The following is a 12,394-nucleotide window of genomic DNA, read 5'->3' as shown; positions in this document are numbered from 1 at the left end:
GTCAGGTAAGTGACACATAATGAGCTACTATGCGATGCATAGTAGTCCATTATGCTTTACCTTTGCAGGGAAAAAAAGAGGAAGTAAACCCATCAGGGTTTACTTCCTCTTTAAACGCATGCATGCTGTTAGACGGGTTATTTGGTTGGGTGCAGGCTGGGTGTAAGTTAAGCTTGTTTTTTCCCTTGGATTTATCCTTGGCCTTGTTTGTACCTGACTTTAGGTAATACCCAGACATGCAGAATATTATAATATATATATATATATATATATATATATATATATATATATGTTTTATATATAAATAAATAATACATCAGACATAGAATAACAAAAATATGGGAGATAAACTGTAAAGTCATAAAGTCATATAATACGTTTCTGTTAATACACCATGCCTTTTAAGCGATAATGTGGTTGCCAATGTAATTCCCCTTTACAAGACGTCATGTTTTGTACTTATGGAAAATGTTCACTTATTAATAGAGAGGGGTCAGATCCTGGCCCTCCCCGCTGCCCTGGAACACACACAACTTTCTGAGTACTGCGGGAATTTTTACTTTGCACACTGCAAATACCAAGGCATGGGACCAGCAGATAAAAGATATATTGCAATAATTAGTCAGGAGGAGGGCAGGTGGATGGTGTTTTGGAGCCGAATGAGAGATAAAAGGTCCCAGGGGGTAGACGGGAGCAAAGGACTGTTTGAACAGAAGTGAATCATTTTCATCCTAACCAACTGATAAACTTAACTGCTCAGACCCCCCTAAACACATCAAACCCAAACCCTTCATTTATTTACAAAACACTTTGCCTGTCAAGCGGTTTGACTATAACAAAAGCTGTGTCACATTACCATGCCACTGTTTGTGCCCCCCTTTTTATTTTTTGGGTTGTATTTAAACAGTAAAGTAATATCGCTGGCAAAAATACAAAGCTATCCTTTCAAGCGGTGTCACCGATTTTGTGGACAGTGAATGATTCATAAGTGCACCTTTCCCTTAGGAAAAAAAACAAAACTGCAAGTTATCCGAGGCTGGGCAGAGCGATCTCGGTTTGGATATTCATCAAAGTGACTATGAGGCATGACTTTAAAGTGTTGGGAAAAAGTGTTCGGTCAAACGATCGACTTTAGAAATTCAGGTGTAATGCACCAGAGAAAAGCCCTGGGCTTCAAGCCCTTTGTATAGGAAGGGATGGAACGGATAAACGTCTAGCGATAGCTGCGACGTCTGTAGCTCTTATTAGAAAGTTAAACTTTGTTTATTGACGAGGAATGACAAGAGGGAGCAAAGTTAGGAGCAGAGTGCCACCTGCTGGGCTTCTCTGGGAGACGCCTGGCAGCATTCATGTTGGCTTCTTAAAGGGGACTTGTCAAGAGAACTTATTTGTGACAGCCAGTGTCAGACTCCTAAGATGGAGCTATGGTGATAAAGTAAAAAAGCACTGATTGAAAAAAAAAAAAAAAAAACATGATTAAACAAAATAAATACCTTTAAAAGTTCAACAGAAGCAAACATACAAGCAGTAACAATGTATGTACATTTGTAAGGGCCTATTACAAAATACATATTGGGGACACACGCACAGTACAACATTTTTTGCTCATCATATAGGGCTCCCGCACACAGGACATTTTAAAAACAGCGTTACAGCAGCGCTAAAAACATGCGCTTTTAGCTGCATTTTTACATTAGTGTTATTGTGCGTTTTCCCACTTTTTTTGCCGTTAGCGTTTTTGGGCGTTTTTTATTAAAAGCACTCTTTTATAATGTAAAAATGCCTGAAAACGTCAAACGTGGCAAAACGCAGCTTGGCGTTTTTCATTTTTACAGCTCATTTTTACTGCTCCTGGAAGCACAGGATGTTTTTTTCTACTGCCCCTAAATGGTTATGCCTCCAAATGCCTCTGACAGTGCATGGACACACAGGCTAACATGGAGGGGCTTTTAGAGGCAGTTATAAAAACTAAAAAAAAAACATCAAACGCCCCTAACAGCAGCTATAAAAACGTCCTGTGTGCATGAGCCCTGAGAATCAAAGTGAAGAGCTATAAAGATTTTATAAAAATAAATTGTCCCCCTGTTTACAATTTCAGGGTATATTCGTTTAGCAAATGCTTGTAGTTTTGAATCTTGATGCATCTGATAATTAATAAGCTTGGCAACCTTTATATTTAAAAAAAAATAATGAGATTATAGTATGTATTTTTGCATTAAAAAAATCGTTTTTTTTTAAAAACTATAAATATTTCAAAATGATTATTTTTATAATTTAAGGACCGTGCAACATACAAAACAGGGACTACCATCATTTTTTCTATAGGTCCTCTGCTTTCAGAAAATATATTGTTTGGTAAATTTTCAGGACTGTGATGTGCAAAATATCGTAATGTGAATAACTGAAAAATGAATCAGGCAGCAAAAATTGGTTAGGCAACAAAATCAAAAAAAAAAATAAATGGTCAGGCAGCACGTTTGATGGTTTTCTTCAAAAGGAATATTTGCTGGCACGCCCCTTTTTCCGTTCACACACTGTTAAATATGTTTCAGCTGTATTTGCTGTATATTACTGGAGTACACCACATTTATAAAGAGATGTACACAGACTCGGAGCACAAAAACTGGGCATCACTATGACAGATGCAAATGCCCTTCTTTTGGTAGGCTTGTTCACCTTTGTCTACCGGAAATATGGCACTTTTTACCCATGTGATCAGCTGTGTCCAATCACAGCTGATCACATGTAAACACGGAAATGCCGTTTATTGGCTCTCCTCGCATCTCACTGACAAAGTGAAAGGAGAGCTGATCAGCGGCAACTCCTCACAGGGGAGACCTGTACAGGTAATCAGTGCCCTGATTACAGTGCAGCCCCAACAGTGCTCATCAGTGATACCAACCAGTACCCATCAGTGATACCAACCAGTACCCATCAGTGATGTCAGTCTGTGCCCAGTGATGCCAATCTGTGCCCATCATTGATGCCAATCAATGCTACCTTTCAGTGTCCATCAGGGTCCCCTATCATTGCCCATCAGTGCCGCCTATCCATGTCACCTATCACTGCCCATCAGTGTCACCTATCAGTGCTCATCAGTGCTGCATATCAGTGCCAGCTACCAGTGCTGCATATTAGCGCCTCCTCATCAGTGCCACCCCATAAGCACACATCAGTGAAGAAGAAACATTTACAAAATGTTCTGGCAGAAGCTAAGAAAAAGTTTTGTTTTGTTTTTTTCAAAAATTCGGGCTTTTCTGTTTTTTTTAGCAAAAAATGAAAAACCCAGTGGTCATTAAATACCACCAAAAGTAAGCTCTATTTGTGGGAAGAAAATAAAAAATTGTATTTGGGTACAGTGTTACGTGATCGCACAATTGTCATTCAAATTGTGATGGCACTGAAGGCTGAAAATTGGCCTGGGCAGGAAGGGGGTGATAGTGCCCAGTATCAAGGTAGTTAAACAACCTCCACCCACCCGATTGCCAGCTTGCCCTGAAAATACTTCATTTTCTTTAATGGACAAACTAATTTTTACATTCCGATTGGACTGGTGAATTCTGATCTGCCCGAGTATAAACTACACGGGCAGGGCTTGCCTGAACAAATGTACTAAAATATGGCAACCTTGGCTTGACATCTCTGCCTCTCAATGGGCTGATGTTCCTATATCGCAAATGTCTGGTTAAGCCCCGCCTTAACTCTCAATTTTTCGCTCACCCTGAATCGCTTATGGGTGTATGTACCTTTTTTTGGGAAGGAGGAAGAGCAGTGGTTCTATGTGTGTGTATGTCTATATTATGGTAATCCTGTACATTACTCTTTGAATGCTGGTTACAACATTTTGGACTCTGCGTAGCCTTTTTGCCATTGGTCATGATGTAATGTCAATGGCTGTTTTTCTTTTTTTTTTATATGATCAAAAAAAACGTAAACCCCTATTTAAAAAAAAAAAAAAAAAAAATTACATTCTGTGTGGTCCAGATAGTGAACCTGGCTATAGACAGAACTTCTGAAGTGCAAAGAGGCAAACATTGCACAGGATTGGATGGTTAGCTTTTATTGTGTCCCAGTTACAAAAAAATGATAAATTGGTGGTGCCTCATACCAGCTTCAATGCATAAGGTAGTGGTAAGTAACACCTTAACACTGCTAAATGGCAGTTTTTTTTTTTTTTTTTTTTTAGATATGAAACACTTTTTGTTAGATGGTAAAAACCAATGGCTTGGTTCATATCAAAGGATATTTCCAACTTCCTACAAGCATACGCTGACATGGATAAACAAGTACCGTATTTATTGGCGTATAACACGCACAGGGGTATAACATACACCTTAATTTTAAGAGGGGAGTTTCAGGAAAAAAACTTACATTTTAAATAAAAACTTTTCAAGCAAAATAAGGGTCAGTGCCCATCTACAGCCTCACCACTGCATATCATTGCAGCCTGATCAGTGCCCATCACTGCAGCCTTGCCCAGTGCCCATCTGCAGCCTTGCCCATCATTGCAGCATGATCAGTGGGCATCTGCAGCCTTGTTATTGCCAAAATAAACAGAGCCGGCTCTCTTGTGTACTGGACGCATAAGGGCTCAATGTACATATTGACATATTACATCATTCCATATGATTTTTAATTTTCTTTGAACACTATAACGATACTATGTATTTTTTTCAATAAACAATGTTTTTCTGCTATCTTCTCATTCGTTTCCATGCCTTAAAAGTCCGACCTGTGGGTACCCAATTGGTATCCTTCCCCTATGTTCAATTTGATGTATACGGATGTGGCATTGTGAGTGATTTTCCTTTTTCTATAATCCAAGGTACTACTGTAGTTACAAATCACAACATGTGGTGCTATAGGACTATAACGAGATTACAAGTCATGAGTCTTCCCGAATTTAAAGGTCAGTGATAATGGTTTTTTGACAGTTTTATTTTTGTTTTTGGCCTATATTTTTAATTATTGACAACTAGCAGAGTAATCTGTCCTTACAAGTGTCAAAGGGTACTAAGAATGTGTGTGTACAAGCAACCAGCCTCCTTCAAAATTTCTTTACACCAAATAAGGTTATGTTCAACTGATATTAAAGAGGAAGTAAACCCTGATGAGGGTTACTTCCTCTTTCTTTCCCTGCAAAGGTAAAGCATAATGGGCTACTATGCACCGCATAGTAGCCCATTATGTGACACTTACCTGCAGGAGAAGCCCACGATGTCCAGCTAGTAGCGAGCGTCTTAAACCCTCTTCCTTCTGGGACCGCGAACTCCGGCTCTGTGACTGGCCGGAGTCGCGTGACGTCACTCCCACGCATGCGTGCGGGAGCCACCTTTAACGGCATGACCTGAGCTAGAAACGGCACAGCCTTTCTAACTCCAGCGCATGCGTACAGCGATTTGTAAATATCTCCTAGACCGTACAGGCCTGGGAGATATTTCAACACCTACAGGAAAGCCTTAATCTAGGCTTACCTGTAGGTTAAAGTAGTTGTAAAGGGTTTACAACCACTTTAAACCTGTGTTCACCTTAAAGGGGAGCTCCACCCAAAAGGAGTTATGACAGCTACCCACTCTCACTTCTGGCTGAGTTTGCATGCGCGGTAGGGAATCGGCTGTGAAGCCACAAGGCTTCACTGCCGCTTTCTCTTAGCGGAGATGGCAGCGGCGGCAGCACCCTATAGCCGATTGCAAAAATATTTGTAGCTGCTGACTTTTCATTTTTTTTTCTGAAGGAGCCTGGAGCTCCTTTTTAAGCAAGGACATGCATGCTGAAATCTTCTAGAGATTCCTGGCATAACCAACACCTATGCTTTGCAATGCCATTATAAGTTGATGTGCCTGAAGTCACTTTTATTAGATTATAGTTTACTTTTCTTTACACATTTCTTCAGATACTTCCTGGTTTCTTGCCTAGGAAAATTATATCATACATCCCAGGAGTCTTCAGAAGGAGAGAAGGGGTTTTCTCAACTAAGCACACTCTCCTGCATTCATGGATGAGCTAAGGGCAGATGAATTCCTGGAAGTAATTGCTATGAATCATTTGCCCTTACTCCAGGTGGCCACAGCCAGAAATGCTGGGGGGAGTTTCTATGTAATTTCTCAACAAAATAAAGCATGGAGCCTTGGGTGGATGGGGGACTTTGCTTTGAATATTAAAAATGTATTCAATAGTGTTTTTGGTGCTCAGATACAGTGAAGATCCACTTTAAAGGGGTTGTAAAGGTTTTTTTTTTTTTTTTTCTAAATAGGTTCCTTTAAGCTAGTGCATTGTTGGTTCACTTACCTTTTCCTTCGATTTCCCTTCTAAATGTTCTTTTTCTTTGTCTGAATTTCTCACTTCCTGTTTCTCCTCAGTAAACTTCACACCATCATCCGAGAGGTGTTTAGTCAGCCAGAACAGCTTACTGAACAGCTTACTGAGGAGGAACAGGAAGTGAGAAATTCAGACAAAGAAAACAAAGGAAAAAAAAACATTTAGAAGGGAAATCAGAAGAAAAGGTAAGTGAACCAACAATGCACTAGCTTAAATGAACCTATTTAGAAAATAAAAAACAAACCTTTACAACCCCTTTAAGTTCTTGCTTTTTGTTTGCACTTAAATAGGAAGTAAACCCTGGTGGGTTTTACTTCCTCTTTATTTCCCTGCAAAGGTAAAGCATAATGGGCTACTATGCATCGCATAGTAGCCCATTATGTGTCACTTACCTGAAACCGAAGACCGCAATGTCTCCGTTGTCCCCATTAGCAGGGAGCGTCTATCTTCGCCCCTCCTCCTTCCGGGGCCGGGAACTCCATCTCTGTGACTGGCTGGAGTCACGTGACGTCACTCCCGTGCATGCACGCGGGAGATGCCAGTCATGGCATGACCCCTATTAGAAACAGCGCGATGTGCCCTTTTTTAAAAGGCGCATGCGCCGATCACATTGGCACCCAACTTGAGTAAATATCTCCTAAACTGTGGAGGTTTAGAAGATATTTCAAGCACCCACAGGTAAGCCTTAATATAGGCTTACCTGTAGGTAAAAGTGGTTGTACAGGGTGTACAACCACTTTAAGGTTTAGATACTATGAACTGAACACAGATATAATACTATGGGGAATTTTTATACATGCTATGTGCGTTCCATTGGGCAAAGCAATGTTACTCCACACCATGGCCTGAATTATTACACTGCATTCAAAAAAATATGCCTGCAGTGTGCCATGGAATTGTCTCTGCATAATGCTCCAGGGATTGATTCTCTGTGATTGGAGGCAAAGCCGGTCACATGAGTCCCAAAGCAAGAAGAGCACAATGCGCATCTTTTTTGTTTATATTCTGGAGCAGCAGTATGACCCTTTGATATTGAAATAACCTACTAACCTAATTTCAGAAACTGCTGCAAAGACATCCAGCATACTTGCCTTTTTGTTTCAAGGTCTTTGTTGAAGGAAAGGAAGAGCATTAGGTAGAGCTGTTGATTTGATGATTCCTGAATGTTTGTTCCCCAAACACCTCAAGACCAGTGTGTACGCCAAGGAAAATATTTCTGATGTCTCAACAATGCTCTGTGCAATAACTCTGGTTGTATAACCTATCAGGCCAGTCCAATAAAAATACAAACTCCAAAAGTGCCTTTACTGAAGTACAAGTTGCAATGCCTCTAGTGGCAAGCTGCTTTACAGATTACCATTTTTAAAAGTAGGTTAGTCTACACAGTCTGTGTAAGTCCAAGACCACAGCAATAAGACACTGAGAACATACATTGGAATCTCTCTGCTGCAAACAGACTTTGGAGTATTACATCAAATGCCTAACAGTGTATGCAAAATCTAAAAGAAGTCAGAAATAATCAGCAATTGTCATTTATTTTGTGTGTTCTCTTGACGTTCTCGCTAATCAGTGATACCAGGCAAAAGCATTCTATGAATTCTGCATACCAAATTTAGGCACTCATTTTATCCTAAGCTGATTTATATGTAGTCACCTGTAGAATAAGCACATACAGATACATTGAAGGTGAAATGGAGGGAAGTGGCAATGGACTTTCTAAGCTTGTGCTGGGTACCCTCACATCTCTTACAAGGTAGAAGGCAGTTGAGTTTAGAGGAATCTTAATGTAGTGGGGTCTTACCCCGAAGGGTCCTGATGTGCATAGAAAAGATCCTGGAAAGAAAGGGCCCAGGGACCAGAAGCAGCACAGAGCGGCAGAAGGGTAGAAAAAAAGAGACTACGCAGGAAACGGCTGCGTGAAAAGCCAAGTCTTCAGTAACCTGCGGAAGACCAGAATAGTGGGGGCCTCCTGGAGCTTAACAGGGAGGCTATTCCATAGTGCGGCACCCTGGTGAGAGAAGGCCCAACCACCGTGCTGGGTAAGGTGGATGTTCCAGTATCACCAGTAGATACTTTCCAGGATCATCAGATTACAAAAAGAAGGTGAGATGGACTGGAGCAATTCAGAGATGTCGGCAAGCAATGCTGCCTGTATGTACCTCAAAGTATGTACCAAGTGGTACCAGCGAGTTGCTTACAAGTTGAATATTAAACATTTGGTAGTGGTTATGTGAACATTTGGGGGGGAAAAATACCCTTTTTTTTAGCGTTTATTGGTCTGATCACTTAACATCATGGGCTCTTCCTCCTACAGCAGTGGGTGGGCCCTGAATGCTGCACAGTAGGAATGGTCTCTGGCGTATTCGGATCCTAGTCCCAACCCATCTGCCCAATCCCACCGGGAAGCCGACACTGCACACCACTAATCACAGGCAGTGAGACATTTTACTGTCTACGGATGCACAGATTGGAAACTGCCTGTGATTAGCGGTGTGCAGTGTCGGCTTCCTGGCGGGATTGGGCAGGTGAAATCCAAACACACCCAAGCCCATCTCTACTGCACAGGACAGTGCTACATAGTGAAATAGATTTCGTTCTTTGCAGAATTTTTCTGCGAGTCCTGGTTAGATTGATGATGCACTCCCAGTGTGCATGAGCTTTACAACATTGGTTTCAAAGCAAGCGGGTTGAATGACATTGGGCATCAACCCACGGGAGGACCAATGTTGGCCGATGGAGTACGGAGTCTAAGAGTATTGCTGCACTTTATTTAAAAAGCCTGGGCTACTTATTTTTTATATGTAACATAAAAGTTCAAATAGGCTTCCTTACAACATGATGCACACAAGCATTTTACTTTCTCTTTTGTAACAGACCCTTAAAAAAGGTAAGTCATGTGGTATAAGGAGGGGCCAAAACAGACTAAAGACAATGCAAATGCACCTAATTCATATATTCACCTTTTTGAATTAATAATTTTAACCATATAGCTAATAAAAAAAAAAAAATTAACTCATGGACGCAAGAATATGTATCTGGAAAACTTCTACCCATCCTGATAACAGAATGACATGAAGAGATGCACAAAGAACTATTTACGATTCGAGAAGGCTTCAATTATTAGCCATATCTGCAATGTGACATGACAGGACAGGAATTAGTGTGAATATCAGGCCATGCATTAACTTGCACGTCCAATAAAAAGTATGTTACACGAGCTGCGGGAGGAAATGAAAGCTGCTAATCTACTTTTCAAGTGAAAGGCATGAGGTGATTGAGCTAACCTGGGGCACAGTACATCCTTTCCATCGCTTCGCTGTCACACGAATCTTCAACCTCCATCCACCTGCTAAAATACGTTAGCTGAATGTGTCCTAAAAACAAAATGACGGGAGAAATCAAAACATGTTTCCCTTCCATTTTCCCTACAAGTGAACTGTAATTACGTTCCTTTCTAGCTAAAAACAGTATCATTAAGAATAATGGCATCATTAAGTAGTAGAAGCTATTACAGTGGGTGAATTTGCAGCACTGATAATGAAGCTGCAGACAGGAAATGAAGATACTAATTACAAGATAAAACGCCTACCCAGTTAATTGGAACCAACATTGGAATAAAAAAGAAATGCATTTGCAAAAGTTCCTGACCTCTATCATTCAATAAGATGTTGTTTGGGTTCAAATCGCAACACACAATTCCTTCTCGGTGGAGAGCGTCGAGGGCTATGACTATCTCTGCGGCCCATCTCCGGATGCAAGACTCGGGAATAATAAAATGAGCAGCCTCTGACAGTTTGGCATCGAGCTCCTGAAAAATTTTGTGTATCTCCTGATCTTCCCTTGACTCCCTCCTCCTGTCGGAAATCTTGTCCATGTCCTCAATTTTTATCTGCAGTTGCAAAAGGTTTTCAGTTAACTTGTTAGAAATCCCAGAAGTAGATGAATGAAGATTAGGAGCGCTGGCCTCTAAAAATTGTTCGTTGGGCAAGTCTAAAAGGGATGAAGAAGTGGCAGAAGAGGATGGTTTAACTGATACATGTTCAAACGGATATAGACTAAGCGGCAAATCAGAACCTCCTGGATCTGTTGCCAACACAGATCCTGTACTATTGTCAACACTGACTGGGCATAAAGTTATGTCTTGGGACGGTTCTTTAGAAGAAAGTTCCTTTGCAGACAAATTTTCTTGAGGTTTAATAATTTGATCTAGGCTGTTCTTTATCTGCAATACATCAGGAGTTTCTAGTAGCTTGGAGTCCATGACATCTTTCTCTGAACACAACTTGTTGAAACTTTCCTCTGCGTCTACGAGTTGCGTCCCTGGAAGGTTGACAAGAAGATCAGGTCTACCTTCATCAATGCTACTAACGTCATCTAGCGCAGCATCTTTAAATGATATAACGGGCACAGAGTCATTAGAGCTCCTACTTATAGTGTCATGAGGTCCTGCACTTGGTTTATCAACATCTACACTTTGAATGTCAGAATCCACATCATCTTGGAATGGAGAAAGCGGGTTGAATATTTCAGACTTCAGGCTATAACCTTTATCGACAAAATCTCCCCCAAGCATGTCGCTGGTGCTCTCCTTACTATCTATCCTGAAAAATTCCATTGGACTGTTCCTGGATTTGCTCAGTGCATCAGACAACGAGGTCTGCCCAGCAGTCTCCTGTTCAACATCTTGTAATAATTTAAGCTCATCAAAGGTGAGCTGAGAATCAAACTTGTTTAAAAGTGGCTTTTGTAGTATGTCTAAATCTTTGGCACTACCCCCATCTCCCAGTTTAATTAACGGATCATCACTCAAGGTTTCAGGTTCCATTTTTTCCTGGCCGTATTCTTTGCACAAAGTTAAATAGCTCGTTGTGCATTCCTCTTCAGAGCTGGAGGCAGAATCGACCCATTTTAGAGGGCTCTCTCTTCCTTCATCATCTTGAGTACTGCTGTCGTCCTGAGAGCTAAGTGTGAGACTGCTGTGCAGCGGCTGTACCGAAAGTCTGTTCCCACTACCACTTTCCCTCGACTCAATGCTATTGCGTGGACACGGAGCAAGATTTTTCATAAGATCTTCGTTGGAATGGGAACTTTTAGCCAGAGGGACATCAAAGCTTCCTTCTGTGCTCCTGCTTAAAAACTTACTTAGGTAGGACCATAATTTGCCACCTGCAATCAAGAACAAAACACAGAAATTAAACATGATTACTCATATGGAAATAGCTGAGTTTCCACATATGCCTTATTGCTTGCACCGTAATGAAAATGATCATTGCACACATCCACTTAGTACCTCATTTACCACCATGGTTGCTTAATTTTCAAAACATGTTAACCTGAGATTACATTTTTACATTTGAGTGGATATGATCGCCAGACAAAAAAGCACAATGGCTTGAAATGTAATAGAACACATAACACGAGACGAAAAAGGAAAGTACGTGAAACATTGTGATGCTGCCTGTAGCAAGAAAGCAAAGGTTAGCAAATGTTAGATCTCAGCATTAAGAACCAATGATAAGTACAGCACAAGGTGTGAATAGGGAATTTATAGGAGCTCTAAAAAAAAATCATAATACATTTTGCTGAAGAGCTGCCTATGACACACCTATGTGGCTGCGCTTGATGCATTTTTTAGGCATGTTTTGCAGTACGTTTTGCTTTTTTAAACCCACGTTTTTTATGTGTTTTTGCATGCAGTTTTAATGCAATTTAACTTTTTTTCCCTCTTTAAAACGCACTGTAAACACACTGTATATAGTTGGTTGCTCAGGATGGGGCCGGGAAGGAGGCTGCCACGTCATTAACAACTGATGAGTCATCAACTGAATGTAAAAATAAATAAATAAATTGCCGTAAAAAAATAAAATAAAAAAATGGCGGGGCGTCCTCCCAAAATCCATACCAGACCCTTATCCAAGCATGCCGCCTGGTAGGTCAGAAAGACAGGGGACGACCATAGCAGGCTGCATGCCCTCATCATTTTGATAAGGAAAAGGGCCTCTTCCCGACAGCCCTGGCTCGTGGTTGTCGGGGTCTGTGGGTGGGGGCCTTATCGGAATCTGGAAGACCCCATTAA

General features: G+C 40.9%; 1 protein-coding gene across 1 annotated transcript in view; it reads right to left on the bottom strand.

Annotated features, from left to right (window-relative positions):
* Positions 1–12,394, bottom strand: part of RPS6KC1 (ribosomal protein S6 kinase C1) — a 249,366-nt gene that overhangs the window by 37,419 nt on the left and 199,553 nt on the right. Inside the window, exons 12-13 of the mRNA XM_077485761.1 lie at positions 9,967–11,484; positions 9,603–9,692 (exon numbers count right to left, since the gene is read on the bottom strand). Of these exons, the coding sequence (XP_077341887.1) occupies positions 9,603–9,692; positions 9,967–11,484 (1,608 nt within the window). The remainder of the gene's footprint in view (positions 1–9,602; positions 9,693–9,966; positions 11,485–12,394) is intronic.

The sequence above is a fragment of the Lithobates pipiens genome, unplaced genomic scaffold (genome assembly GCF_037356315.1).
Source record: "Lithobates pipiens isolate NorthernLeopardFrog02 unplaced genomic scaffold, aLitPip1_a1.2 Scaffold_18, whole genome shotgun sequence".
Classification (NCBI taxonomy): domain Eukaryota; kingdom Metazoa; phylum Chordata; class Amphibia; order Anura; family Ranidae; genus Lithobates; species Lithobates pipiens.
Note: the sequence above shows the minus strand (reverse complement) of the source record. Positions and strands in the feature narration are given on the sequence as shown.